Below are 24,468 nucleotides of genomic sequence, written 5' to 3'. Positions count from 1 at the left end.
AAAATTGGGAGAAACAATTATATATACACAAATAAATGCAAAATGCACACAATGTGAAGCGGTTGTGTCATTGTGTGGAACATGAATTTGCTCCCAATCGAAAAAGGGAAATGTTTACAATCGGCGAGCCGGCCGAAACTTTCGCCGGTCGCCTCGCTAGCTATGCGCATTGGAGTTGCGCACACATGCCGCGTCACGCTGGCCAAACCGCACCGCTTTCTTTTTTTCTTTCCTTATCTCTTAACTCGCGACCTCATCCACTCGTTCCTTCGTCTTTGCTTCCGTCTCTGATTTCTTCACCGAGCTCGCCTCCTCTTCTCTCTTTAGACCTCCCCGTCTTCCCGGCGCCGGCGCACCTACAACCCACCACAACGGCAGCGCTGCTACATAACCACACCCCCCATCTAGTCCTAGTATCCGGGAACCCAACGATGTGCGGTGCTGAACCCCGTCCAGCAGGATTTTTGCTTCAGCCGGCGATGGTGGTGGCTGGCGGCGATGGCGGTGGCGGAGAATAAGCTGTTTTTTTTCTTAATTTGTTTTTGCTGGAACCGTGTTTGATTTTTGCTGGAACCTGCTTGCATTTTTGCTGCAACACGGAGATGATAGTGCTCGGCGGTAACGGCATGGCCGCCATGAATTGTTTTTGCTGGAACTAGCAATCTTTTTTGCTGAAACCAACCTTTGCTTTTGCTACATCGGAGAAGACTATGTGATGGGAATCAGCTGCATCCAGCGATCTTTTTGCTACATCCGTCATCAATTTTTGTTGGAACCAGCACGAGCATCGGCTACGACCATCGCATGGCGAAGCTACAACAGGGGGGAAATGCTACAACCGGTGCTTCAATTTGCTACCGTCGGCATCTTTTTTTGCAGGCGTGGAGGAACTGCATCCAGCGATGTAATTTGCTACACCCCGCATCGATTTTTGCTGGAACCAGCACCAAAAAATGCTTCCACCAGAGTTCGTTTTCGCCAGACCATCGATTTTTTGCTACAACCACGTTTTTTGTTGTTGGAACCAGCACCCAAAAATGCTTTCACTAGAGTTAGTTATTCGTTCTTTGCTGGATGAGGGACTTTTTGCTACAACCTTATCTTTAATTTGCTGGAACCAAGGATTTCAATTGATTCAACACGGGCGGCAACGTAGAGCATCTTTTTGGACAACTTTTTTTTGTCTGTGAGCGTCGACGAAGAGCACTGCCATCGAGCATGGCGGCGACTTTCGATGGTGAGGGCAAACAGGGGAGGGCGACGGCGCGCTGCGTGACATGGCGACGGGGGGCGGCCGCCATGACCTGCAGCGGTGCTTTCTTCAGATTAAAAAACCTGCCAGGGTGACAAGCGCTGGGAAAGGCATGATCCGACGGCTATGTGGGGGCGCATCTAACATCGAGGGTTGGACCGGCCCAAAGTTTGAGCGCAGAGTGCTGCCCATCGAAAAATTACATCCGCACTGTAAAAGAAAAAAGAAAAAACTTTACAAGTGAGACTCACGCCGTTCGGCCCGACTCGTCCGTCCCTCGAACCCTACCAGCAGCGAGTCGCCTCCCTTGCCATGGCGGAGCCCTCGCCGCCGCCGCCGCCGCCGTCCAACTCCGGCCTCCGGATCCTCCTCGCCAAGGACCGGGCGCCCACTTCCTCTCCCTCCGCGCCCGCCGCCGTCTCCAGCCACGCCGACCGCGACCGCATCATCGTGAGCCCCCCTCTCTCCCCCATCTCGTACACGATGTGCTCCAGTCCGGGAGGATAGGCCGCCAATTCCCCTAAATTCGACTCGTTTGCTTGGTCGCAGGGAGTGTTCCGGACGGCGCTGTCCAGGAACGAGGCCCCCGAAGCTTTCGCCCTCCAGGCAGTTCAGGAAGCGATTAAGCCTCAGGTATGCATACACCGCACAACCAGATTCGTTGGTGAAAGGCCAGCAGTTGCGTTCCGCTTTACTGTATGTATTTGGTAATCCTTGAGCTGTGGTGTGTTCTAAATGCACAGGCATGTATTTTAACCCGGTTTCTCATCTGATTTGGCAGAAGCAAACGGTGCTGGTTCTAGAGGAGAACCAGACCTTGGAGAATGCTCTTCGAAGGCTGCTGCAGGAACTTGTGGTAAGCTTCTTTAACGCAGACAAGGCCACACTAATACCTGTTGCAAAGTGATGTGCACACTTTCAGTTTTCTGACCACATTGCATATGTGGTGGGCTATCCTAAACTTGTGATATAAAAAAGAAAATTCAATTTTCTGGGTCACAGCCTCACTGAGTCCCTGTTGGAACCTAAGGCTGTGGAACAGTTCTTGACTTCTCGTCCATCCTACACTGTCCACTAAATGTTTCTATATTTTGGTTGATAGCTGACTGCAAATTGCCTTAATAGGAGGAGATAGTAATTGATGCGCTTTTTTATTTGCTGATCATACGATCCTAGAAACAAACCCGATTGCTGATTCTGTTGTACACTCTAGTCATCTGCAGTTCAATCGGGTAAAGGAATTATGCAGTATGGAAACTCATTGGATAGCGGGGAAAGTAATTGCCTGATAACACGTCTTCTTGGTCAGTCAGAATTCTTTCACCAGTTCTGTCCAAATATTTTTATTACCCACATCAGTTTGTAAGCGTATGTATTTTATTCTGATAAATCCAACTTCTGCCATATCAGATATCATGCTTTACCTTTGTGAAAGAGGGCATGTTGAGGGTGGCATGGTATTCCAGTTATTGGAAGATCTGACGGATATGTCAACTATCAAAGACTGCAAAGATGTCTTTGGGTATATTGAGAGCAAGCAGGATGTCTTGGGGAAGGTAATTGCGGATTTGCGAATTGCACTCATTTTTTAATGGTTTGTGGTGCCGGTATGGTTTACATAATGTATGTCCATAGTTTTGCTAAATGGGTTTTTTCGGGTTATTTCTAGCAAGAGCTATTTGGGCGTGGCAAGTTGGTTATGCTGAGGACTTGCAACCAACTACTTCGAAGACTTTCAAAGGTTAGTCTGGTTATTTGATTACTTTATTGTGTAATAAATGTGCTATTGGCCTTATCAGTGAAAAGTTTTTGACCATCACCTTCACTTCTCAAGAGCACTAGTTCTATTTCTTGGAGTTTCATCTGATACAAAGTTTATATTCTCTAATAGCATTCATATTTTCTATACTATGAAATTTCAGTCGAACGATGTGGTGTTCTGTGGACGCATTATCATGTTCCTGGCACATTTCTTCCCGTTGTCAGAGCGTTCAGGTTTATTATTTCTTCCCCTACTCCAGCTAGTTTGGCTCCTTATTGACAAGGAATTATAACTGTCCTCTGGGTACACTGCTTATTTTATTCTTCTATTTTTACTTATCAGCTCTCAATATCAAGGGAGTTTTCAACACATCAAATGAAACTAAGTATGAGAAAGATGCCACTGACGGTTAGTACAATTGTCCTGATAAAAATAATTGCTATATTATTTATATTTTTAATGTTACTTTGCAAATTTATCCTGTTCTTTCCTATCTTCATGCAAGTGTATTGTAAGTGATAGAGTTTCCTAATGCACCTTTGTATTTCAGGAATTTCTGTTGATTTCAACTTCTACCAGACCCTTTGGAGTTTGCAGGTTGATATATTGTACTTGTTAATCTCTGGGATTCAAAATCATCATTATGCCACCCATTAATTTCTCAAGTGAGGTTGGTCAATTCTTAACTTTGGGTTTTATTTTCATTCTAGGAGCATTTCAGGAACCCTGCTTTGACTACTACAAATCCAACAAAATGGCAAAAGTTTGCATCTAATTTAACGGTACACTCTCCTTCATTTTTCCATGACATGCAACCTTTTACCATTTCCTGTTCAATGTTTCTGTTCTGAACTTCTGATGATGCTAATTACTAAATTTCAGGTCGTGTTGAGCACATTTGAAGCTCAGCCTCTCAGCGATGCTGATGGAAAACATAATAATCTTGAGCAGGAGGAAGATGCTGCCTTTAATATTAAGTACCTTACTAGCAGTAAATTGATGGGTTTGGAGGTAAAGCATCTGACACTAGTTTCTTTGGTGACTGTTCACTGTTGTTGTATAACCTTATGACATTCTTTTATGCAGTTGAAAGACGCAAGTTTTCGACGCCACATCCTTGTCCAATGCCTTATATTTTTTGACTATCTCAAGGTACACATATTTTGAGTTTAGGTTGCAATCTAACATCAGTTTGTCCCTATTGTACATTCTTGTTCAAATTTTCCAAGTACTTAGGGGTTTCCCTTTGTCTATCCATTCTGTGATAAGCAGCATGTTCTTGTATTCTGAGTAGCCGCAAAAGCAAAAAACAGCACCTATCCCTGTAATAAATCTTAAATTTCGTTGCATCCTAGTTCTGTTTATTTATATGCATATTTCCTGTCCTCTGCCCAATTCAAGTGTATTATGCTGCCACGTGACTGCACATCGGCTACTGATGAGGAGATTCAATAAATTCTTCTTTCACCGCTTACAATAATTCCTTTACCCATTACAATAAATTCTTCTTTCACTGCTTTCTCTCTTCCATGGTACTGATGATGAGATACTTGTGTTCCACACTGGCCAGCTTCTCACTATTTTGAATGCCACTGACGATGCGATACAGTCGCTAACTTTCTCATGTACCTAGCTAAGAGTAACTATGACCATAGTTGATAGAATAGCATTACTGTCACTTATGGTTGCTGCTGTTTGGCTTAATATACGATCCATGCTGTAGAATGCCGACATGCATCTGGCAATAATCGGAAGGAAAGTTATAACTAATCTGGACCATCAAGCTTTCTTTGTTGGCATAGTGAAGTCTGAACTGGAATATACTTGCAGAATCTTGCAATCATCATAGACACAGTAGTCCTTTTTCCCGTTATTTCAGCTCAATTTCTTGTCGTCGATTAGCCTGCTACTATCTGTGCTGTGTTGATCACTGACAAAATTATTCTCTTCACCAGGCCCCTGGAAAGAGTGACAAAGAAGGTCCATCCGAGAGCATGGTATGAAACAAATAGCCTACCTGTTTATTTTTGACGTACAATTATTACTTATAAGTAAGTAATGTAACTAACATACCATAGATATGAACACCTGGGACAATGTAACTCAATAATTTTCAACATTTTAGTATATTCATATATCACTACATGATTGCTATCAATATATTGTGACATTTCAACAGCTATGTGACAACCGTGGCATTTATTCTCGTGAAATCCTTTATTTTGGGTCTGTCATTCCTGGTATTTGCATGACTCCGTAGTGCAGATATTACACCTATAGGTATACCTATATTGGTAGAATCAGTTGTTTTGACCTATTGGTTTATACTTATCACATTGTCCAATTTGGCCTCCAATTATAGGTGTGTGCTTACCATAAAGGGTCAAATATAACTATTTTTTGTTGAAAGTAAGGTGTTCCATACTGTAAGTTGTGCTAGCACGAAGTCACTGGTAACTGGTAAGTGGTAATTGGGTCAACTATTACCAGTACCAACTGCTAGTCTCCGAGTGCCTGATACAAGTAAACTGGGCCATAGTGGTAGTATAGTAAACCAGGAATTGTGATTGTCTTAGTTATTGGTTTCTTTGTGGGCCTTATTAGACCATCATTGAGTTATGAGTTAATTCTGTGGATAAGATAATCTTATCTCCTGTCCCCCCTATATAATCAGAAAGAGGAAATCAAATCCTGTGAAGAGCGTGTCAAGAATCTTCTGGAGATGATTCCACCGAAAGGGAAGGAGTTCCTACAAAGCATCGAGCATATTCTTGAGCGGGAGAAAAACTGGGTATATACTTTGCTGCAGTGTACTAGTCTTGTACTTCCGTTGCGGATTTTCACCACCACTTCTTATCCCTCTGCTTGCATTTTGAAAAGGTATGGTGGAAGAGAGATGGATGCCCAGCATTTGAAAAACAACCTTTTGAAAAGAAGTCAGGACAAGCTGGAGCCAGAAAACGGTGTGCTACTTGCTTTCTTCAGGCATTTACATGTTTTCTGATTTGTTATTATTTGTGTTTCTGCTAGCGTGCTTAGTTGAGCAGAACGTGTGTAAGCGTATAACTGTTTGAAAGCAGAAATAATTTTAATATTAACCAACAAAACTGCATGCATCGACCATGTTATTAGTGAGTACTTGTATATTTGGTTAAACACTTCCTTGATAATTATATAGTGTCTGTTAGTTCCTTCAGAGTCAGGTGTATGTAACTGGGTGCATTTTAGCGGCAATCACCTTTTTGTGAACTGTCATGAAGCAAGCATATGGAGTTTTACGTCTAGTTTGTTTCACACTAGTCTGTTTATTATTATTTTCGCCCAGCAATTAAGAATCGCTCGAGAGTTTGGGAATCTATTGCAGTTATTTAGAACTTTTACTACCCACATGTTGATTAATTTTTCATTTTTGTCTTGAGCGAAGCTTGGAATTGACCAGTTTGACCGGCATTCATATCAGATGTCAGTACTTATGTATGTTAATTAATAGTTAGACGGGTTATGAAGTCCATGTTGGGCATTATAATGGGCATAATCCTGTCAAATATGATATTTTTCTACAGTGGAGGATCAAGGAATGGATAATAACATTGATCGTCTCATTGTAGTTTTTGTGTCTAGATTTGTCTAGGAAAAAGTAACCATTTAACAAGTTTACATATAAAATGCTGCATAAATTATTTGACCTAACACATTTCCTATTTCCGTACCAGTTCTTTTGTAGTATAAATCCTAAATTTAGTAGTCTTATTTTGTGATAAAATGAAGATATAGGGCAACAGTAAATTTTGGTTAGGTCAGTTATAGATTTTAAGCTGTTTTCACTCTTGTAATTTGAGAGCTTATTATGTTGTGCAATACTGGCTAGGTCGGTTGTAGAATTTTAAGCTGTTTTCACTCTTGTAATATGAGAGTTTATTATCTCGTGCTCTGCTGTTTTCACTGTACTAATTTTAAGCTGTTTTCACTATTCTGTTTTCTTTCATTGTAGTAAGCCAAGGTGGAGATTGGGAAACAAGGAACTTGCTCAACTGTGGAAATGGGCAGAATTAAACCCTGTACGTTTTAAGCTACAACTTTACATTATTATCCTATTTGATTGGGTACTATAACATATAACTGCAATCTTTTTTCGTACTGGTAGAGTATCGAAGAACTTACTTTTTCTTACTGTACAAATTTACTTTTATAAGAAATATGAGTTTGAGTGGGGACATTTCAGCAGGACAGCGGCCTTGTACAAATTTGCTGCAAGCTACTGCCCTGTTAGTTGAATGGCCTACACAGTATTGATAAATAATCATCCAATTACCTGTATGTGCCTTGAGTTACCTTTTTTCTGGCCATACAGTTTTTGAAGTTTCTTGTGGAACCCACATCTCATTTGCATTGGAACTGCAGGATGCTTTGACTGATTCTGACCGAATCCGCATGCCATCCGTTACAGAATATTGGAAACCACTTGCAGAAGATGTAAGCACTTTAGTTTTTCTTCCATTTTTATTTTTCACCTCTGATTCATTCATCCTTTTTTTATGTACGGTAACTTATTAGGATAGTCCTCGAATACTGACTTTTCAATGTAAATTTGCAGATGGACACATCTGCTGGAATTGAGGAGGAGTATCATCACAAAAATAACCGCGTAAGTTCAAATCCCAGCCTTATTTGTCTTGAGTGCCTGCTGTACTAGAAGTTTCTGATGAAGAACCCTGCTGGATCCCAATTAGTTAATATTTGTGCGTAAGTCATCCATACCTAAAATTCAAGGTGATGCAAAGGATCTATTAAATTGGACCCAGCTATCCATTGAACGAAATCATATTATTCTTCCAAAGAAGTTTTGCTAAAAAAATTGATAAAAATAATCTTTGTGTTATGACCATTTATGCAGATGGCATAGAAATTCTCCCTTTCCATATTTGCTGATATGTATGGGGATTAAGCTGGAATTTAATGCTTTATTGTGCCTACATGTTTCATGTTAAAAGAACACTTGGAAGCAGGCATGTGTATATCAGGTCTTCTCAGCCCATGATCTACCTGACGCAATGCTGTTATGAACTGTTCTTTGTAGAGAACAGAATGTTGTTGACGTAGTTCTGGACTGGTAACGGGTCTTGTCCCACACCAAGACAGGGATGGTTCAAATCGCATTAGGCAGAAACAAAAGGCCCTGAGCTCTTATCAGTGGCTCAGTGGAGTGCTCATGGAATGAAGTCCTCATTTCATGGACACTGATTTCAATAGTGTTATTTTTGGGTTTGCCTATATGACCTGGCGTCGGAAACAGCATTGCATTTTTCTTTTTAATATGTTTGGTGGTCTTAAAAGCCGCATTTGTTTAACAGGTTTATTGTTGGAAAGGTTTACGGTTTCAAGCCCGACAAGATCTGGAAGGATTTTCTCGAGTACGTAACTATTACAGTCTCTCTTACATGCATAATTTTCATCATTGTAGATCATGCACATGTTCCTGAATGAAGAACTTTTATTTGAAATTTCAGAAAAATGTGTATTTGCGTAAAAATATGTGTGCCAGCAAACATTGTGCAGAAACATTATGAATGCTCATGTGCTCTACAGGAGAAACCAAATCATATTTGTCCAGGAAGTCATTCGTCATGTCTTTTATACAGCTGACCAATGGGCATATTCTGCATAATTTTTTGCTAGTTCACATGCTTTCTCAGAAAAATAAATAAATGAAAATACCATTTTAAACTTCCATGAGCCTGTGAGCACAAAATCCATGTATAGTTTGCCATGTTTTATCATCAGCTAACTAATGCTTACCGCCCTATTTCAGTTTTGTGACTACGGGATCGAAGGGGTTGTACCTCCCGAGCTGTTGCCACCCGACGTGCGCGCCAAATTCAATTCAAAGCCCGGGGAGAAGGCCAAACGGCCTAAACGGGAAGACACAAAAGGCACTTCAGCTCACCCCAGGGAGCCACAGGTACCTAGGGCATCATCTGGCGCATATCTGGGCTACCATAACCCGTAATATGCATCTTATGCCTTGGCTGCGTGAAGGTTGCCGCGGCCACGCCCGAGACGGACGGTGGCGGCAGCGGGGGCGACCAGGAGGAAGGCGCGGTGCCGATGGACTCCGACAATGGCGCAGGGGAGGACGGCCAGAAGCGCAGCCCCGGCGAGGTCTCTGGGCCTGAGTCAGGGCAGTGCGAGGCTGAGGACGATGGGGAAGATAACACGAAAAGCGCGCATAGTAGAGATCGTCCGTAGGGGTCACAAACAGCCCACAGAAGGATGAGATTCTCCCCAAGGGGATGATGTTGTATCATGTTTCCAACTTTTTGATTCCGATTTGCCGTTTATCGGTTGTGGCGCCCCCTGAGCTGAGACATTAGTTAATTATTAGCAGACACTAACGTCTTCCCTTTGTTTTGACAGTGACACTAATGTCTTCCCTAATTATACTAGTCGACACCATGTTTTAGCCTGACATGTGTATGTACATGATATACGTAGCAACTACTAAGTGTCGAAGCTCCATGTGTATAATCTTGCGCCCATTTCACAGTTTGTTTGTACAGCGATAGAAGATCCATATCCAGAGTGGTTGCCAATGCCAGCACTCACCAGATTTATTCAGGAAATTTGAACTGACGCCCAGTTCTGGTTGGGAACCCGGCTCGAATCCTCATCTGCAACAAGTTCAAGTTCCAGCCCTGTTGAATGATAAGCCCATTTGACAGTGGTTTTTTTCTTCTTTCAGAAATGACTTTGTTGCAAGGCATTTTCTACGGTCATTGAAATCTCGCACCTGGAGTGGTTGCCAACGCCGGCACTACAGTCATACTTGTTGAGCAAGTTTGGCGAGATCCGATTTCGAAATTGGAATCCCGGCCCGGGGACTCGGTTCGCAACCACCCCGTCCCGTTTGTATAAAATAAATGGCGCCCTTAATAAAGGAAGTCGTCCTGTAACGGATGATGGTTGATTTTGGCGGTAGGTTGGTTGGATTTTCTTCTACTATTTCTACTCCTCATCGGAAGTGCTTTGCAATTAATTACATTCACTGCCCCCGGTCAACTACCCAGCGAGCACCAGGTCTCATCCGGGCCGCCCGTTGGACACGTGGACGGATGGGATGAAGTACGGGGCCGAAGGAAGGTTGGCTTGGACGACACAAGTCAGGAGCCCCTGTATATATTTATATATATATGCAGGGCAGGGCTCAGCTCGGCTAGTCTTATTCTTTCTCTCTCTGCTGTGTCCACTGTCCAGTAGTAGTAACAGAAGAAGAAGAAGAGGACTACTCATCAGATCAAGAAAGAAGAAGAGGAAAGGAAGGGGGTGCTTCCGCCTGCGCCTGCCGGGGAGGGGAACAACAATGGCGCTCTCCTCCGCTCGCGTCCGCCCCCTCTGACTGACTTGTAAGTCTCCCTCTCTCTTTCTCTTGATCTCTGCACTGTCTTTCTTTCCGCTTCTAGCTAGGGAGATAATGATGATTTAGCGTATCTCTCCTCTCCTGGTAGTGTAGCAGGAGTCGCCACTTTAATTTGAAATGACTTGAACCATCTCATATGCTATCTTTTAGATTTCCACCCATTTTGGCAAATAAATCGTCAGCATCTCTCTTGTGGCGTTTTGCAACCACGGACAATCTATGAAAACGGGACGAGCACAACGCCGTTCATCCATCCATTCATTCCTGGGACCTCGATTAGTGCTAAATTCCTTGTCCTCCACAGTTTTTTTTTTTACAACAGCACTTAGGGGGGCACTAGTAATTCCCTGTTCTTGTCGTCCACGGGTTATGTATGTACTCCCTCCGTTCCGTTCGGAATTACTTGGAATTCCCTGTTCGGAATTATATATGTGAACAAGAGAGTACATTAGTAGTAGTTTATTATTTTTATTTTTACCTCGGCCTCGGCCTCGCCTCGCTCACTGAATCCAACACAAGACGGGAAGGGACGGGCCTCGGTCCCTGCGAAATCACCCCTACCTCCTACTAGTACTAGTAGCTGCGCCATGCCATGCCATGCCATGCACGGAACCGAGGAGGAGCAGGTAGGCCCGCCCGTCATCCTTTGGGGCGGGCGCGTGGAGATTCGGGACGGGGACATAGTACATGGTTGATCCCTAAGCCACGCCACGCACTCGCTCATGTCACATCGTTGCCGCTTGCCGGCCGGCGTAGGACCCCCCGAGCACGCACAGCCTCGTGTCCCCCAGGAGTGGAGTGGAGTGGAGTACGCCCACAAGTCCACCGTGCAGTGCCGCGTCACGTCTCCACTGTTTCAGCGGCGTGCCACGCCTCTCACCATGCCCATACTGCTCCTCTCCACTTTTATACTACTACTCCATCCGGTCCAGATTACTTGTCGCAGTAATGAATGTTTTTAAAACTAGAATACATCTAGATACATCCATACCTCCCACAAGTAATTCGGATCGGAAGGAGTACGTACTGCTGCGCTCTACTGTACTCTACTGTACGTACTCCGCTTGCTTCACGCCATGGCTTACGCTTACGGACTGCTGTGTTTGTCTTGTGCTGACTGACTGACAGGGACGTGACTAGCGCTGGAGAAAGCTGGTGTTCACGAGCGAGCGACGTGCGGCGTGGCCTGGGGTTTGGCTTGTGCCAGGCGCCTTCCCCAACCCAGCTTCTTCGCCGGGCCCTGCCGTGGCTTGGCCTGGCTTGGAGAAGATGATGTTGCATCAGCAGGAGCAGGAGGGTCGCACGTGCCCGCCGTGGCTCCAGGCGGCCATCGCAGGTGATGTCACGATCCCTCTCCTCTCCTCCTCTCATCAACACGTAAGCTCTTATTTTCTAACCCACTCTAACTCAAATAAGCACCTCTCCATCAGGATAGTTGGATTAGATGAAACTAACCCACTCTAACCCTCTCTGTTTGGATACTTTTGGGTTATTTGAGATTTGAGCCTCCAACTAACCGAAACTAGCTCTAACCCCATGATCCAAACGGGGCCGTAGTAGTACGCGGAAGTGCCATGCCGCCCACTGTTTCTTCTTCACGAGCGTAGGCGTAGGCGTAGGCTGATCGATGGGCGTGGGCGGCTTCATTTCGTGGTAGCATTGTACCAGCGGCATGCCCGCCGTACGTGCTCACGGGGGATAAATGCGTGCGATCGCTCGCTGCAGTGAAAGTGGCGATTGATTATTGTGCGTGCCTGCTGCCTGCTGGAGTAGTAAACACACCACACTTGGGTTCGCTCTGGTCACAAGAGAGATCGCGCTAGATTCTCACATCTCTCTCTCTCTCTCTCTCTCTCTCTATCTCTCTCTCTCTCTCTCTCAGAGGGTACTCTTGTTGTTCCTGCCTGCCTGCCTGACCCATGCCGCCGATCAAGCTAGCTACTATGTCGCACAGTGGTACTACCACGTACCACGTACTAGCACAGTAGTGATGAGCGAGAGAGAGATGATGCGCATTAATGCCTGCCGCGCTCAGAGGATTCTCAACTCACCTACGGCCACGAAGTAGTGGTAGCATCACTGTGGCGAGCAGCGAGTGATGCCAGTGCTCGTGCTCGTCCCTCCGCTGGGTACAAGTGAAGAGAGGTTCATGGCCCGGCCGTGCGGTGCCTCGGCTCGGCACGGGCACGGGCACGGGCACCGACACGAGACTGTTCCAGTATGTAGTATGAACGCGTGCCCACAAGATTGTCAAAACGAGATGACCTGTGCGGCTGCACCCCGTGCCCGACTACCTACTGTCACTAATCTGTAGCTGAGAACGAGACCAGATTGTACACTAGCGACCTGTGTCTCTTCCTTTTCTTCATTTGTTTGTTTGTTCACTAGCTCCTCGTCCGGGAATCTCTCATCCTCATCCTCATCCTCTGCCTGCCTCGGCTTGCTTTGGTTGGATTCTTCCTTGCTCACTTTCGCCACCTTCTCCGGCCGGATTTCGAATTTTGAACTCCACGTACGCCCACCTCAAAACCATGCATGCATACGCTAGAAAGAAAAGAATATATATTGCTACTGGTCTACTAGTGGTGCGTCTGTACGTGACCAAGTTGGCAAAGAAACCCATCATTCTGGGTCAACCCTTTCACCGGCAGGCCGCCCGCCCGCAGTGAAAAATCCAAGACACGGCCAGCAGACGAGCCGTCGTGTCACGGGCCGGCACTGTCACTTCACACTCCACACTTTTTTTTCCTTTGTTTTTATCCTTGCATATCTCTCTCTGAAATGCCACGGCTGCTACCAGCGTGGTACTGTAACAATCTATCCCAGTGAATTACCCATCTCTCAATTAGTCCAGATTAATTAATCTCAAAGAATTTTTAGTTGCTGCATGCATGCATGCATCCATTTTCTCTAATGCGAAAAACTGTATGGATGCTCTACGTGCAGACATCGAGCAGCGCGTGCGCGCGCTGGCGGCCGGCGTGCCGGACGACGACGCGGCGGCGGCGGCCGCGGACCACTCCTTCGCCGAGCGCGCCGAGAACTACTACCACCGCCGCCCGCAGCTGCTCGCGCTCCTCACCGACCTCCACCACCGCTACCTCTACCTCGCCGACCGCTACGCTCAGTCCCTCCTCGCCAACGCCAACGCCAAGTCGTCTGCCCACTTCCACTCCCACCACCTCAACCTCAGCTCCGACTGCTCCTCCGACGTTGATGACCGCTCCTCGGACGCCGGCAGCTCCCTCTCCTTCCAGCCCCACGCCGGAGTCACCGATGATCATTTCGCAACTCCGGTTGCTGCTCCGGCCGTTGACGGCGACCTGGTAGTGGCGGAGCTGGTGATGGCGTGGGTGGACCGGGACCTGCTGGCGGACGAGGCGGACCGCCGGAGGGCCGAGTCGGCGCGCAAGATCGACCTGCAGGGGAGCCTGCTGGAGGTGCTCGAGTCGGAGCGCCTGGTCCTTCTGGGCGAGAACGCGCGCCTGGCCTTCCGCGCCTCCGCCGCCGAGGAGGAGGCCGCGGCCGCCGCAGCCGAGCTCGGCTACACGCGCCGCCGCGCGGCCGACCTGGCCCGGCTGGCCGTGAAGCTGCGGGACGACCACCGGGCGTGCATCCTCGGGCGGAAGGTGGAGGCGCTGCAGGCGCAGGTGTACGGGCTGGAGCTCCGCAACCGGGAGTGCTTCGAGGCCATGGCCGCCTGGGAGGCCGAGCGCAAGGCCGGCGTCGCCGAGATCGAACGCCTCCGCGCCGAGAACCGCCGCCTCGCCGCCGAGGCCGCGGCCGCGCAGGCGTCGGCGAGGAGGAAGCGTGGGGGCGGGAGCGGGTGGTGGTGGCTGGCGAGGGTGCGGCTGGCGGCGGAGTGGACGCCGTGCGCGCCGTCGTCGGTGACGGTGAGGAAGGTCGGCGAGCAGATGAAGGGCGGCAAGTACAACGGCGGCTGCTTCTGCCTGTAGGCACCGGCGGCGACGGCGAGGGTCTGTGCTTTTGGTGCTTCTTTTTGGTTTGCCCCCTTGGATTATGGCGGTATTACTGTGGGGAGGATCGGCGAGAGATGGTTTAGGCTGGGGTTATTATGAGGCAATGCAGGGTGTAATATGATAATTAAGCAGCTGTTCTTGGACTGGTTTACTCCACCACTGTCACTGGCGCTCATGGAGCTGTGATGCTTCTGTCGTGGAGGTGGAGATGGGCAAAGTATATATGCTAGTACTATTATTATGACTCCTTTGATTCAAAACCGACAATACCACACTAACAACAGTAAGGACTCCTTTGATTCAAAGGAATTTCATATGATTTTTGCAGAATTTGGACCATTAGGAATTTTATAGTAAGAGCTCCTTTTGCATCATTCTATAGGACAACATGAGACAAATCGACATCCCTTAAAAACCCAATAGATTTTCATTCTAAAAAACCCCCAATAGATTTTTTAAAATCAGACAAATCAAGAGAACAAACATGAAGGTCCCATCAAATTGTACATAGGAAATATAAAAATTCTTAACATTTAATTTCAATTAGATTTTTGAGTTCTCAACAAATAAACGATACAACACAATACTAGTATACATGGAATGCCCTAGGAAAAGGAAAAATTCCAACATTTAAGTTCTAAGAAATGTCAATTTAAACTAGTAAAAAAATTCTCGGTTCCAGATCAAAATTTGCACCGGTTTCCATGTGTTCTAGAATACACGGCATAAATTGTCAATAAAAGGATTTTTGCAAAAAAGATGTGACATGTATTTTAGAATGGATGGATTATGTTGCCATCGCTAGCTGTTCGTTAATTGACTATCAATTGGTTACTGAAAAAGGAGATGTTGACCCAGTTACACATTTGTACCATTACATTTGCACACATATTTATTTGTGCAAATGTGCTTTGTTTTGGGTTCAATCTTGTTGTGCCCTTACCCAGTAATAAAAGGGCTAGCGAGGCACATATTTGTATTGTTGCCATTAAGGATAAAACGATGGGGTTTATTTCATATTGATTGGATTTATCCCTCTACATCATGTCATCTTGCTTAAGGCATTACTCCGTTCTTGTTAACTTAATCCACTAGATACATGCTGGATAGCGGTCGATCTCTGGAGTAATAGTAGTAAATGCAGACAGGAGTCGGTCTACTTGTTAGGAACGTGATGCCTATATTCATGATCATTGCCTTAGATATCGTCATAACTTTGCGTTTTTCTATCAATTGCTCAACAGTAATTTGTTTACCCATCATATGCGTCACTAGTAGAAAACAGGGCTTTGGTTAGGCCCTGGCCAGCCCATTAGTCCCGGTTCAGTCACGAACCAGAACCCATGGGGGGCATATGTCCCAATTCGTGCGCCCAGGGGGCCGGCCGGGCCTCGGGAGGCATTTGTCCCGGTTCGTGTGGACTCATTTGTCCCGGTTCTAGGCACGAACCGAGACCAATGGTCGTCGCTCCTGGCCCACAGCCATTGGTCCCGGTTAGTGTCTAGAACCGGGACAGAAGGGGTGCCTTTAGTCCCGGTTTCAGCCACGAACCGGGACCAATGAGGTGGCTACATATACCCCTCGCCCGCGAGCAGAGCACTCCACTTCTGTTTTTCTGGCCGACAAGGGGAGAGCTTTGTGGTTCTCTAGCTCACCTCCTATGCACATGAGGTGTTCGATGAAATGCCCGAGCCACACTAGTTAAGCTTTCTCCTCTCGAAGCTCGACCTCCAAGCTCCATTTTCCCCAAGATTTGTCTAGGTTTAGCGGTCCGTCACGTCCCGTCCCCGTCTTCACCGCCGTCGATCGCCCGCGCTGATCTCGTCGTCGACACCATCGTGGTGAGCCTCTTGTTCTTATCTTCTTTCTGAAAGAATTTTTTTTCTTACTTTAGATAGATACTTATCTAATTTTCTTACTTTTATATTGCTTGTTATCGTATAGTGCGATGGTTTTGGTATCGGCCCCCGTCGGCCCTCGTCCTGGCTATGATTCAGATGTGGTATATATTATTTTTTATAACTATTTGTTTCATTTATTGTTTATGACAATTATGCCGACCAACGTGACATAGATTTTGTTTATCTAGGAGGTATGTGAACCGGAAATTCCAACCAACCCTATTTTCTAGAGGTTAAATTTAGTTGAAGAACAAAACAATTACTTGAAGGAAAAAATAAAAAAATTTGAGGAGGAGAAGATGATTTTGGAGTTGTATGTTGCGGATGTCGTCGATGATCACAAGATCAAGATGGATGCAATACAGTTGAAGATTAGAAAGATTAAAAAATATGCCATTCATACCGAGACTTGATATCATTATGCCGTTGGATCAATTGTTACCTTGGTTGTGATTATGATTGCATTTGTTGTTGCATTGAAAGGTTTTACATAGTTTCAATGTATGGTTTAATTAGATACTCTGGAGAGCTATATGTTGTTCAATGAGAACTATGTATGTACTTTGGTTTTAATGTGATGATGAACTTCTATTAATTTGGTCGCTTATCTATCCATGTGAATCTGTAATGGTTTTTTACACACATAATTATATATAATGCACACAGATAAACCGACAATGGATGTACAGACACACCTCCGAGTACATTAAGGGCCTGCATAATTTTCTCGAAGTGACCGAGACAAACAAGCATAATGGTTTTATGTGTTGTCCATGCCCTATATGTGGGAATACAAAGTCTTACTCTGACCAGAAAATCCTTCACACCCACCTGCTTTATAAGGGTTTTATGCCACACTATAATGTTTGGACCAAGCTCGGAGAATTAGGGGTTATGATGGAAGACAACAAAGAAGAAGAGGACGATGACAACTATGTGCCCCCTGAATACGGTGATGCTGCAACGGGGGAAGCTGCTGAAGATCAAGAGGAACCAGACGATGTGCCCGATGATGATGATCTCCGCCGGGTCATTGTTGATGCAAGGACACAGTGCGAAAGTCAAAAGAAGAAGCTGAAGTTCGATCGCACGTTAGAGGATCACAAAAAAGGGTTGTATCCCAATTGCGAAGATGGCAATGATGTCTACTACACAACCTTCTTCTTGTAGATGTTGTTGGGCCTCCATGTGCAGAGGTTTGTAGGACAGTAGCAAATTTCCCTCAAGTGGATGACTTAAGGTTTATCAATCCGTGGGAGGCGTAGGATGAAAATGGTCTCTCTCAAACAACCCTGCAACCAAATAACAAAGAGTCTCTTGTATCCCCAACACACCCAATACAATGGTAAATTGTATAGGTGCACTAGTTCGGCGAAGAGATGGTGATACAAGTGCAATATGGATGATAGATATAGGTTTTTGTAATCTGAAAATATAAAAATAGCAAGGTAACTAATGATAAAAATGAGCACAAACGGTATTGCAATGCTAGGAAACAAGGCCTAGGGTTCATACTTTCACTAGTGCAAGTTCTCTCAACAATAATAACATAATTGGATCATATAACTATCCCTCAATATGCAACAAAGAGTCACTTCAAAGTCACTAATAGCGGAGAACAAACGAAGAAATTATGGTAGGGTACGAAACCACCTCAAAGTTATTCTTTCTGATTGACCTATTCAAGAGTTCGTACTAGAATAACACCTTAAGACACAAATCAACCAAAACCCTAATGTCACCTAGATACTCCAATGTCACCTCAAGTATCCGTGCGTATGATTATATGATATGCATCACACAATCTCAGGTTCATCTATTCAACCAACACAAAGAACTTCAAAGAGTGCCCCAAAGTTTCTACCGGAGAGTCAAGACGAAAACGTGTGCCAATCCCTATGCATAAGTTCACGAGGTCACGGAACTCACAAGTTGATCACCAAATCATACATCAAGAGGATCACATGATATCCCATTGTCACCACAGATAATCACATGCAAGACATACATCAAGTGTTCTCAAATCCTTAAAGACTCAATCCGATAAGATAACTTCAAAGGGAAAACTCAATCCATTACAAGAGAGTAGAGGGGGAGAAACATCATAAGATCCAACTATAATAGCAAAGCTCACGATACATCAAGACCGTGCCAAATCAAGAACACGAGAGAGAGAGAGATCAAACACATAGCTATTGGTACATACCCTCAGCCCCGAGGGTGAACTACTCCCTCATCATGGAGAGCGCCGGGATGATGAAGATGGCCACCGGAGAGGGATCCCCCTCTCTGGCAGGGTGCCGGAATGGCTCTAGATTGGTTTTCGGTGGCTACAGAGGCTTGTGGCGGCGGAAATCCTGATCTAGGTTTCTTTCTGAAAGTTTTGGGTTATATAAGAGGTGTTGGAGTCGGGAACAAGTCAGGGGGGTCTCCGGCCTGTCTACGAGGTAGGGAGGCACGCCCAGGGGGGTGGGCGCGCCCCCACCCTCATGGGTAGCCCGGGACTCTTCTGGCCCAACTCTTTTACTCCATGGCCTTCCTCTGGTCCAAAAATAAGTTCCATGAAGTTTCAGGTCAATTGGACTCCGTTTGGTTTTCCTTTTTTGCGATACTCACAAACAAGGAAAAAACAGAAACTGGCACTGGGCTCTTTGTTAATAGGTTAGTCCCCAAAATCATATAAAATAGCATATAAATGCATATAAAACATCCAAGGTTGATAATATAATAGCATGAAACAATTAAAAATTATAGATACGTTGGAGATGTATCAGGCAACACAAAGCTCGGTACCATACTGGAATTGCTGCAGTGGAAGGCAGAGAATGTTGTGCCTGACAAAGGATTTGAGGAGCTACTGAATATATTGAAGAAGAAGCTTCCAAAGGATAACAAATTGCCCGGCAGTACGTACGCAGCAAAGAAGGTCGTATGCCCTCTAGGATTGAAGGAGATGAGGATACATGCATGCCCTAATGACTGCATCCTCTACCGCGGTGCGTATGAGGATTTGAACGCATGCCCGGTATGCGGTGCATTGCGGTTTAAGATCAGACGAGATGACCCTGGTGATGTTGACGACGAGCCCCCCCGCAGGAAGAGGGTTCCTGCGAAGGTGATGTGGTATGCTCCTATAATACCATAGTTGAAACGTCTGTTCAGAAATGAAGAGCATGCCAAGTTGATGCGATGGCACAGAGAGGACCGTAAGAAACACGGGAAGTTGAGAGCACCCGCTGATGGGCCGTAGTGGAGAAAAATCGAGAGAAAGTACTGGGCCGAGTTTGCAGGTGACCCAAGGAACGCATGGTTTGGTTTAAGCGCGGATGGCATTAATCCTTTCGGGGAGCAGAGCAGCAATCACAACACCTGGCCCGTGACTATGTATGTATAACCTTCCTCCTTGGATGTGCATGAAGCGGAAGTTTATTATGATGCCAGTTCTCATCCAAGGCACTAAGCAACCCGGAACGACATTGATGTGTACCTAACGCCATTAGTTGAAGAACTTTTATAGTTGTGGAATGGAAACGGTGTACGTGTGTGGGATGAGCACAAATAGGAGGAATTTAACCTGCACACGTTGCTGTTTGTAACCATCAATGATTGGCCCGCTCTCAGTAACCTTTCAGGACAGACAAACAAGGGATACCACACATGCATGCATTGTTTAGCTGACACTGAAAGTATATACTTGGACAAATGCAGGAAGAATGTGTACCTGGGCCATTGCCGATTTCTTCCGACCAACCATCAATGTCGAAAGAAAGGCAAGTATTTCAAAGGCTAGGCAGATCACCGAAAGAAGCCCTCCATGTGTACTGGTGATCACGTACTTGCTATGGTCAATGATTTACACATAATCTTTGGAAAGGGTCCTGGCGGACTATCTGTTTCGAATGATGCTGAGGAACGCGCACCCATGTGGAAGAAGAAATCTATATTTTGGGACCTACCCTACTGGAAATACCTAGAGGTCCGCTCTTCAATCGACGTGATGCACGTGACGAAGAACCTTTGCGTGGACCTGCTAGGCTTCTTGGGCGTGTATGGGAAGACAAAAGATACACCGGAGGCACGGGAGGACCTGCAACGTTTGCACGAAAAAGATGGCATGCCTCCAAAGCAGTATGAAGGTCCTGCCAGCTACACTCTTACCAAAGAAGAGCAGGAAATCTTCTTTGAATGCCTGCTCAGTATGAAGGTCCCGTCTGGCTTCTCGTCGAATATAAAGGAAATAATAAATATGGCCGAGAAAAAGTTTCAGAACCTAAAGTCTCATGACTGCCACGTGATTATGACGCAACTTCTTCCGGTTGCATTGAGGGGGCTTCTACCGGAAAATGTCCGATTAGCCATTGTGAAGCTATGTGCATCCCTGAATGCAATCTCTCATAAGGTGATCGATCCAGAAATCATACCAAAGCTAAGGAGTGATGTGGCGCGATGTCTTGTCAGTTTCAAACTGGTGTTCCCACCATCCTTCTTCAATATCATGACACACGTACTAGTTCATCTAGTCGATGAGATTATCGTTCTGGGCCCCGTATTTCTACACAATATGTTCCCCTTTGAGAGGTTCATGAGAGTCCTAAAGAAATATGTCCGTAACCGCACTAGGCCAGAAGGAAGCATCTCCATGGGCCATCAAACAGAGGATGTCATTGGGTTTTGTGTTGACTTCATTCCTGGCCTTAAGAAGATTGATCTCCCTAAATCGCGGTATGAGGTGAGACTGACTGGAAAAGGCACGCTAGGAGGGGACTCAATAATATGCAGGGACGGGCATTCTTGGTCTCAAGCACACTACACAGTTCTGCAGAATTCTACCTTGGTGACCCCGTATGTCGGTGAACACAAGAAAAGTCTGCGCTCCAAACACCCTGAGCAGTGTGACGACTAGATTACATGTGAACACATCAGGACTTTTGGCAGTTGGATGGAAACACGTCTCAGAGCTGACAACGCTGTTTCTGATGAGTTGTACTCGTTGTCCAGGGGACCATCTTCGACTGTATTGACTTACAAAGGATACGAGATAAATGAGAATACATTTTACATGATCGCCCAAGATCAAAAGAGCACCAACCAAAACAGCGGTGTCCGCTTTGATGCAGCAACCAAGAGGGGAAAGGACACATATTATGGTTACATAGTGGACATATAGGAACTTGACTACAGACACGATTTTAAGGTCCCTTTGTTTAAGTGCAAATGGGTCAATCTGTTAGGAGCCGGGGAACAGGTAGACCCACAGTACGGAATGACAACAGTGGATCTGAACAATCTTGGGTAGATAGACAAACCATTCGTACTAGCCAATGATGTGGCGCAGATTTTCTATGTGAAGGACATGTCTACCAAACCGAGAAAAAGAAAAGATAAGGAAGCGAACATATCATACGATGAGCCAAAGCGCCACATAGTTCTTTCAGGAAAAAAAGATATCATGGGAGTGGAGGGCAAGACAGACATGTCCGAAGATTATAAAAAGTTTCATGAAATTCCTCCCTTCAAAGTCAAGGCTGACCAAAGCACCATGTTAAATGATGAAGATTATCCGGCCCGCAATAGGCCCAGTAGGCCCACATGCACACAATGACAGACTAGGCATGAAAGCCTGCAGTTGAGAAGAGCTCGAGAGGGTGGGCGCAATAGCGCTTATAAACCACTCTCGAGCTCTCTCAGCTAGCAAGGTGGGACTAAACTTTTGACGCGGGCAGCACAAGGCCTTTGGTCCCGGTTGGTGGCACCAACCAGGACTAAAGGGGTGCATTGGTCCCGGTTTGTGGCACCAACCGGGACCAATGCGTCGTGTATATAAGCCAGCACTTGTGAAAATTTTCAGTTTCATCGCTAGTTGCCCCCGACGACGTCGCCGACCTCCTCTACGCCGCCAGGCTGCCCCGACGTTGTCCGCTGCCCCTGCTGTCGCCCCTGATTGCGCCGTCGCCGTCCGCCTTTGCCCGTGCCTCGTCGTCGCTGTCTCCGTCGCCGACGTCGTCCCCGAGCCCGCGCGCCCCTGCCCCCACCCCCGAGCGTGCTGTCGCCGTCCGCCGCCCCCGAGCCCACTCCCCGTCGCCGACGCCTCCTCGCTGTGAGCGCCGCCCCGATCCCCTCCTCCTCCTCCTTGTACTGGCCGCCGCCGCCGCGCGCTGCCGCTGCCGCTGCCCTTCGCTGCCGCCGTGCCGCCACCCCTGCCCCGCGCTGGCGCCGCGCGTCACCCCTGCCCTGCATTTTGTGTGTGTATATGTCTGTATGTGTGTGTGTGTGTGTGTATAAATGTATTTTATTTATGTTTTTTTGCATTTTTATAAAAATGTATATATGTATGTATGTTCTCTGTGTATATATGTTCATATATGCAAAAGTTAGATTTTTAGAAAAGTTTTATCTATGTATGCAAAAGTTAGAAGAAGAAAAAGTTTTATATATGCAAAAGTTACATTCTTAGAATTTTTTTATATATCTAGCTAGGAAGAAGGAAGAAGGAAGAAGGAAGAAGAAGAAGAAAAACTTCTATATATGCAAAAGTTACATTTTTAGAAAAGTTTTATCTAGGAAGAAGGAAGAAGAAGAAAAAGAAGGAGAGTAAAAAGGAAAGTAAGAAGAGTAAGAAGGAGAAGAAGAGGAGAGGAAGAATAGGGGAAATAAATAAGAAGAGGAAAAGAGAAGAAAAAAAGTTTTATATATCTGTTCCTTTCTTCTTCTCCTCTTTTTTTCTTCGATCATCTCCTCTATTCCTTTCTTCTTCTCCTCTTTTTTCTTCTTCTTCTTCCTCTTCTAATTTTTTATCGGGTATGACGTTGTCGATATACATGCCCCCTTCCCGATAACTTCCACATGAGGGGGGGGGGTCGAATACCCCCTCCTCGATAACTTTGACATGAGGGGGGGGGGTGGCGCCGAGGGTTCGAGGGGCGAGGGTCAAGAACTAGGGTAGAGGTTTGAGGGTCACCGAGGGTTCGAGGGTCGTCGAGGGGTCTAGGGTTCGAGGATCGAGGAACGCCGAGGGGTCGAGGGTCGCCCGAGGGTTCGAGGGTCGAGGGTCGAGGATCACCGAGGGGTCGAGAGGTTGCCTAGTGTCAAAGTATTGAAGAAATCCATGGCTTCATCATTAGCCGGAAGTAACCGGGGCATGATGGTACGAAGTTGTGCAAAGTTGTTCTAGAACGGAGTCCCGGATAGGATAATTCGCCTTTTTGTAAGAATTTCAGCAAATGCCTTCCAAATAGCGATATTCGGAAGGCTCTTGCTGAACTTTGTACGTAAAAGCGAATTATTCTATCTGGGACTCCATTCCAGAACAACTTTGCAGAACTTCGTACCATCATGCGCCTGTCACTTTGGCCTAATGATGAAGATATGGTTTTGTTGAATCCTTTGACACTAGACAAACGTGACATGAGGGGGTCGAGGGTCGGGAAATAGGGTAGAGGGTCTTGGATCACCAAGCGGTCGAGGGTCGAGGGTCCAGATTTATCAAGAATGCCCCCATTATGGATGTTCACAAGTTGATCCAAACCCTAGAAGCATTGTCGAGGCCACCCAAGTTTACCAAGTTAAAAGAGCCTTGTCGTCGAGGCCACCCCGAACCCTTGAAACGTTGCCGAGGCCACCCCAAACCCTAGAGAAGCGTCGAGGCCACTAATATGATTCCTTGTTGTGATTAGCTAGCTAGGTCTACGTTTACCACTAATATATCCATCTGTCATGTTTGTATAATAATTGCCATGTTGTAATATTTGCAGAAACTATGGAGCACGACCGAGACAAGGAAGCAGAACAAGTGTTAGGGGACATAATCGCAGCCAGAGCTAATGTCTTGTTGTATCTCAACGACACCGATGGTCTGGAAGGACAGGGTGAAGAAGCAGGCTACGGTTATCGAACAATGGAGGAGGAAGGACGTGATTATGATGGCTCCGGTGACCGAATGCCAGTGGAAGAAGGACACCGTGATGACGGTTTCGGTGACCGAACGGAGTCCGACCATGTATATATATATATATATATATTAATTAATTAAGCCTGTGAGGACTATAGATAATTGATGCATTAATTGTTTTGGTATGTACACATATTAACTCTTTTCTTTCTTCTTTTCTAGCCCTCCGGATCGAGCAACACTTCGGTAACGAGACGAGGCCTGAAGAAAA

General features: G+C 45.9%; 2 protein-coding genes across 2 annotated transcripts; both read left to right on the top strand.

Annotated features, from left to right (window-relative positions):
* Positions 1-1,444: 1,444 nt before the first annotated feature.
* Positions 1,445-9,539, top strand: LOC123106180 (THO complex subunit 1). The gene is made up of 21 exons (XM_044528405.1): positions 1,445-1,702; positions 1,802-1,885; positions 2,034-2,108; positions 2,466-2,556; positions 2,663-2,808; positions 2,922-2,993; positions 3,175-3,247; positions 3,357-3,422; positions 3,565-3,611; positions 3,725-3,796; positions 3,897-4,025; positions 4,101-4,166; positions 4,970-5,011; positions 5,689-5,805; positions 5,895-5,977; positions 7,006-7,072; positions 7,416-7,487; positions 7,609-7,659; positions 8,366-8,425; positions 8,824-8,973; positions 9,051-9,539. The coding sequence occupies exons 1-21, from the start codon at positions 1,565-1,567 to the stop codon at positions 9,258-9,260; spliced, it is 1,911 nt and encodes a 636-aa protein (XP_044384340.1). The 5' UTR covers positions 1,445-1,564; the 3' UTR covers positions 9,261-9,539.
* Positions 9,540-10,235: 696 nt separating this feature from the next.
* On the top strand, positions 10,236-14,724 carry LOC123106179 (kinase-interacting family protein). Its single transcript, XM_044528404.1, has 3 exons — positions 10,236-10,414; positions 11,557-11,764; positions 13,375-14,724. Exons 2-3 carry the CDS (start codon positions 11,698-11,700, stop codon positions 14,382-14,384), a joined length of 1,077 nt encoding a protein of 358 aa, XP_044384339.1. The 5' UTR covers positions 10,236-10,414; positions 11,557-11,697; the 3' UTR covers positions 14,385-14,724.
* The last annotated feature ends 9,744 nt before the right edge of the window (positions 14,725-24,468 follow it).

This window comes from Triticum aestivum, chromosome 5A, assembly GCF_018294505.1.
Source record: "Triticum aestivum cultivar Chinese Spring chromosome 5A, IWGSC CS RefSeq v2.1, whole genome shotgun sequence".
Lineage (NCBI taxonomy): Eukaryota > Viridiplantae > Streptophyta > Magnoliopsida > Poales > Poaceae > Triticum > Triticum aestivum.
Note: the sequence above shows the minus strand (reverse complement) of the source record. Positions and strands in the feature narration are given on the sequence as shown.

Bases quoted from the DNA above. Each gene is read 5' to 3' on its own strand.
- LOC123106180 (XM_044528405.1), top strand. From the start codon at position 1,565: ATGGCGGAGCCCTCGCCGCCGCCGCCGCCGCCGTCCAACTCCGGCCTC. The intron at 1,886-2,033 runs GTATGCATACAC...CTGATTTGGCAG, and splicing joins AGGAAGCGATTAAGCCTCAG to AAGCAAACGGTGCTGGTTCT. The intron at 2,557-2,662 runs GTCAGTCAGAAT...CTGCCATATCAG, and splicing joins CCTGATAACACGTCTTCTTG to ATATCATGCTTTACCTTTGT.
- LOC123106179 (XM_044528404.1), top strand. From the start codon at position 11,698: ATGATGTTGCATCAGCAGGAGCAGGAGGGTCGCACGTGCCCGCCGTGG. The intron at 11,765-13,374 runs GTGATGTCACGA...CTCTACGTGCAG, and splicing joins GCTCCAGGCGGCCATCGCAG to ACATCGAGCAGCGCGTGCGC.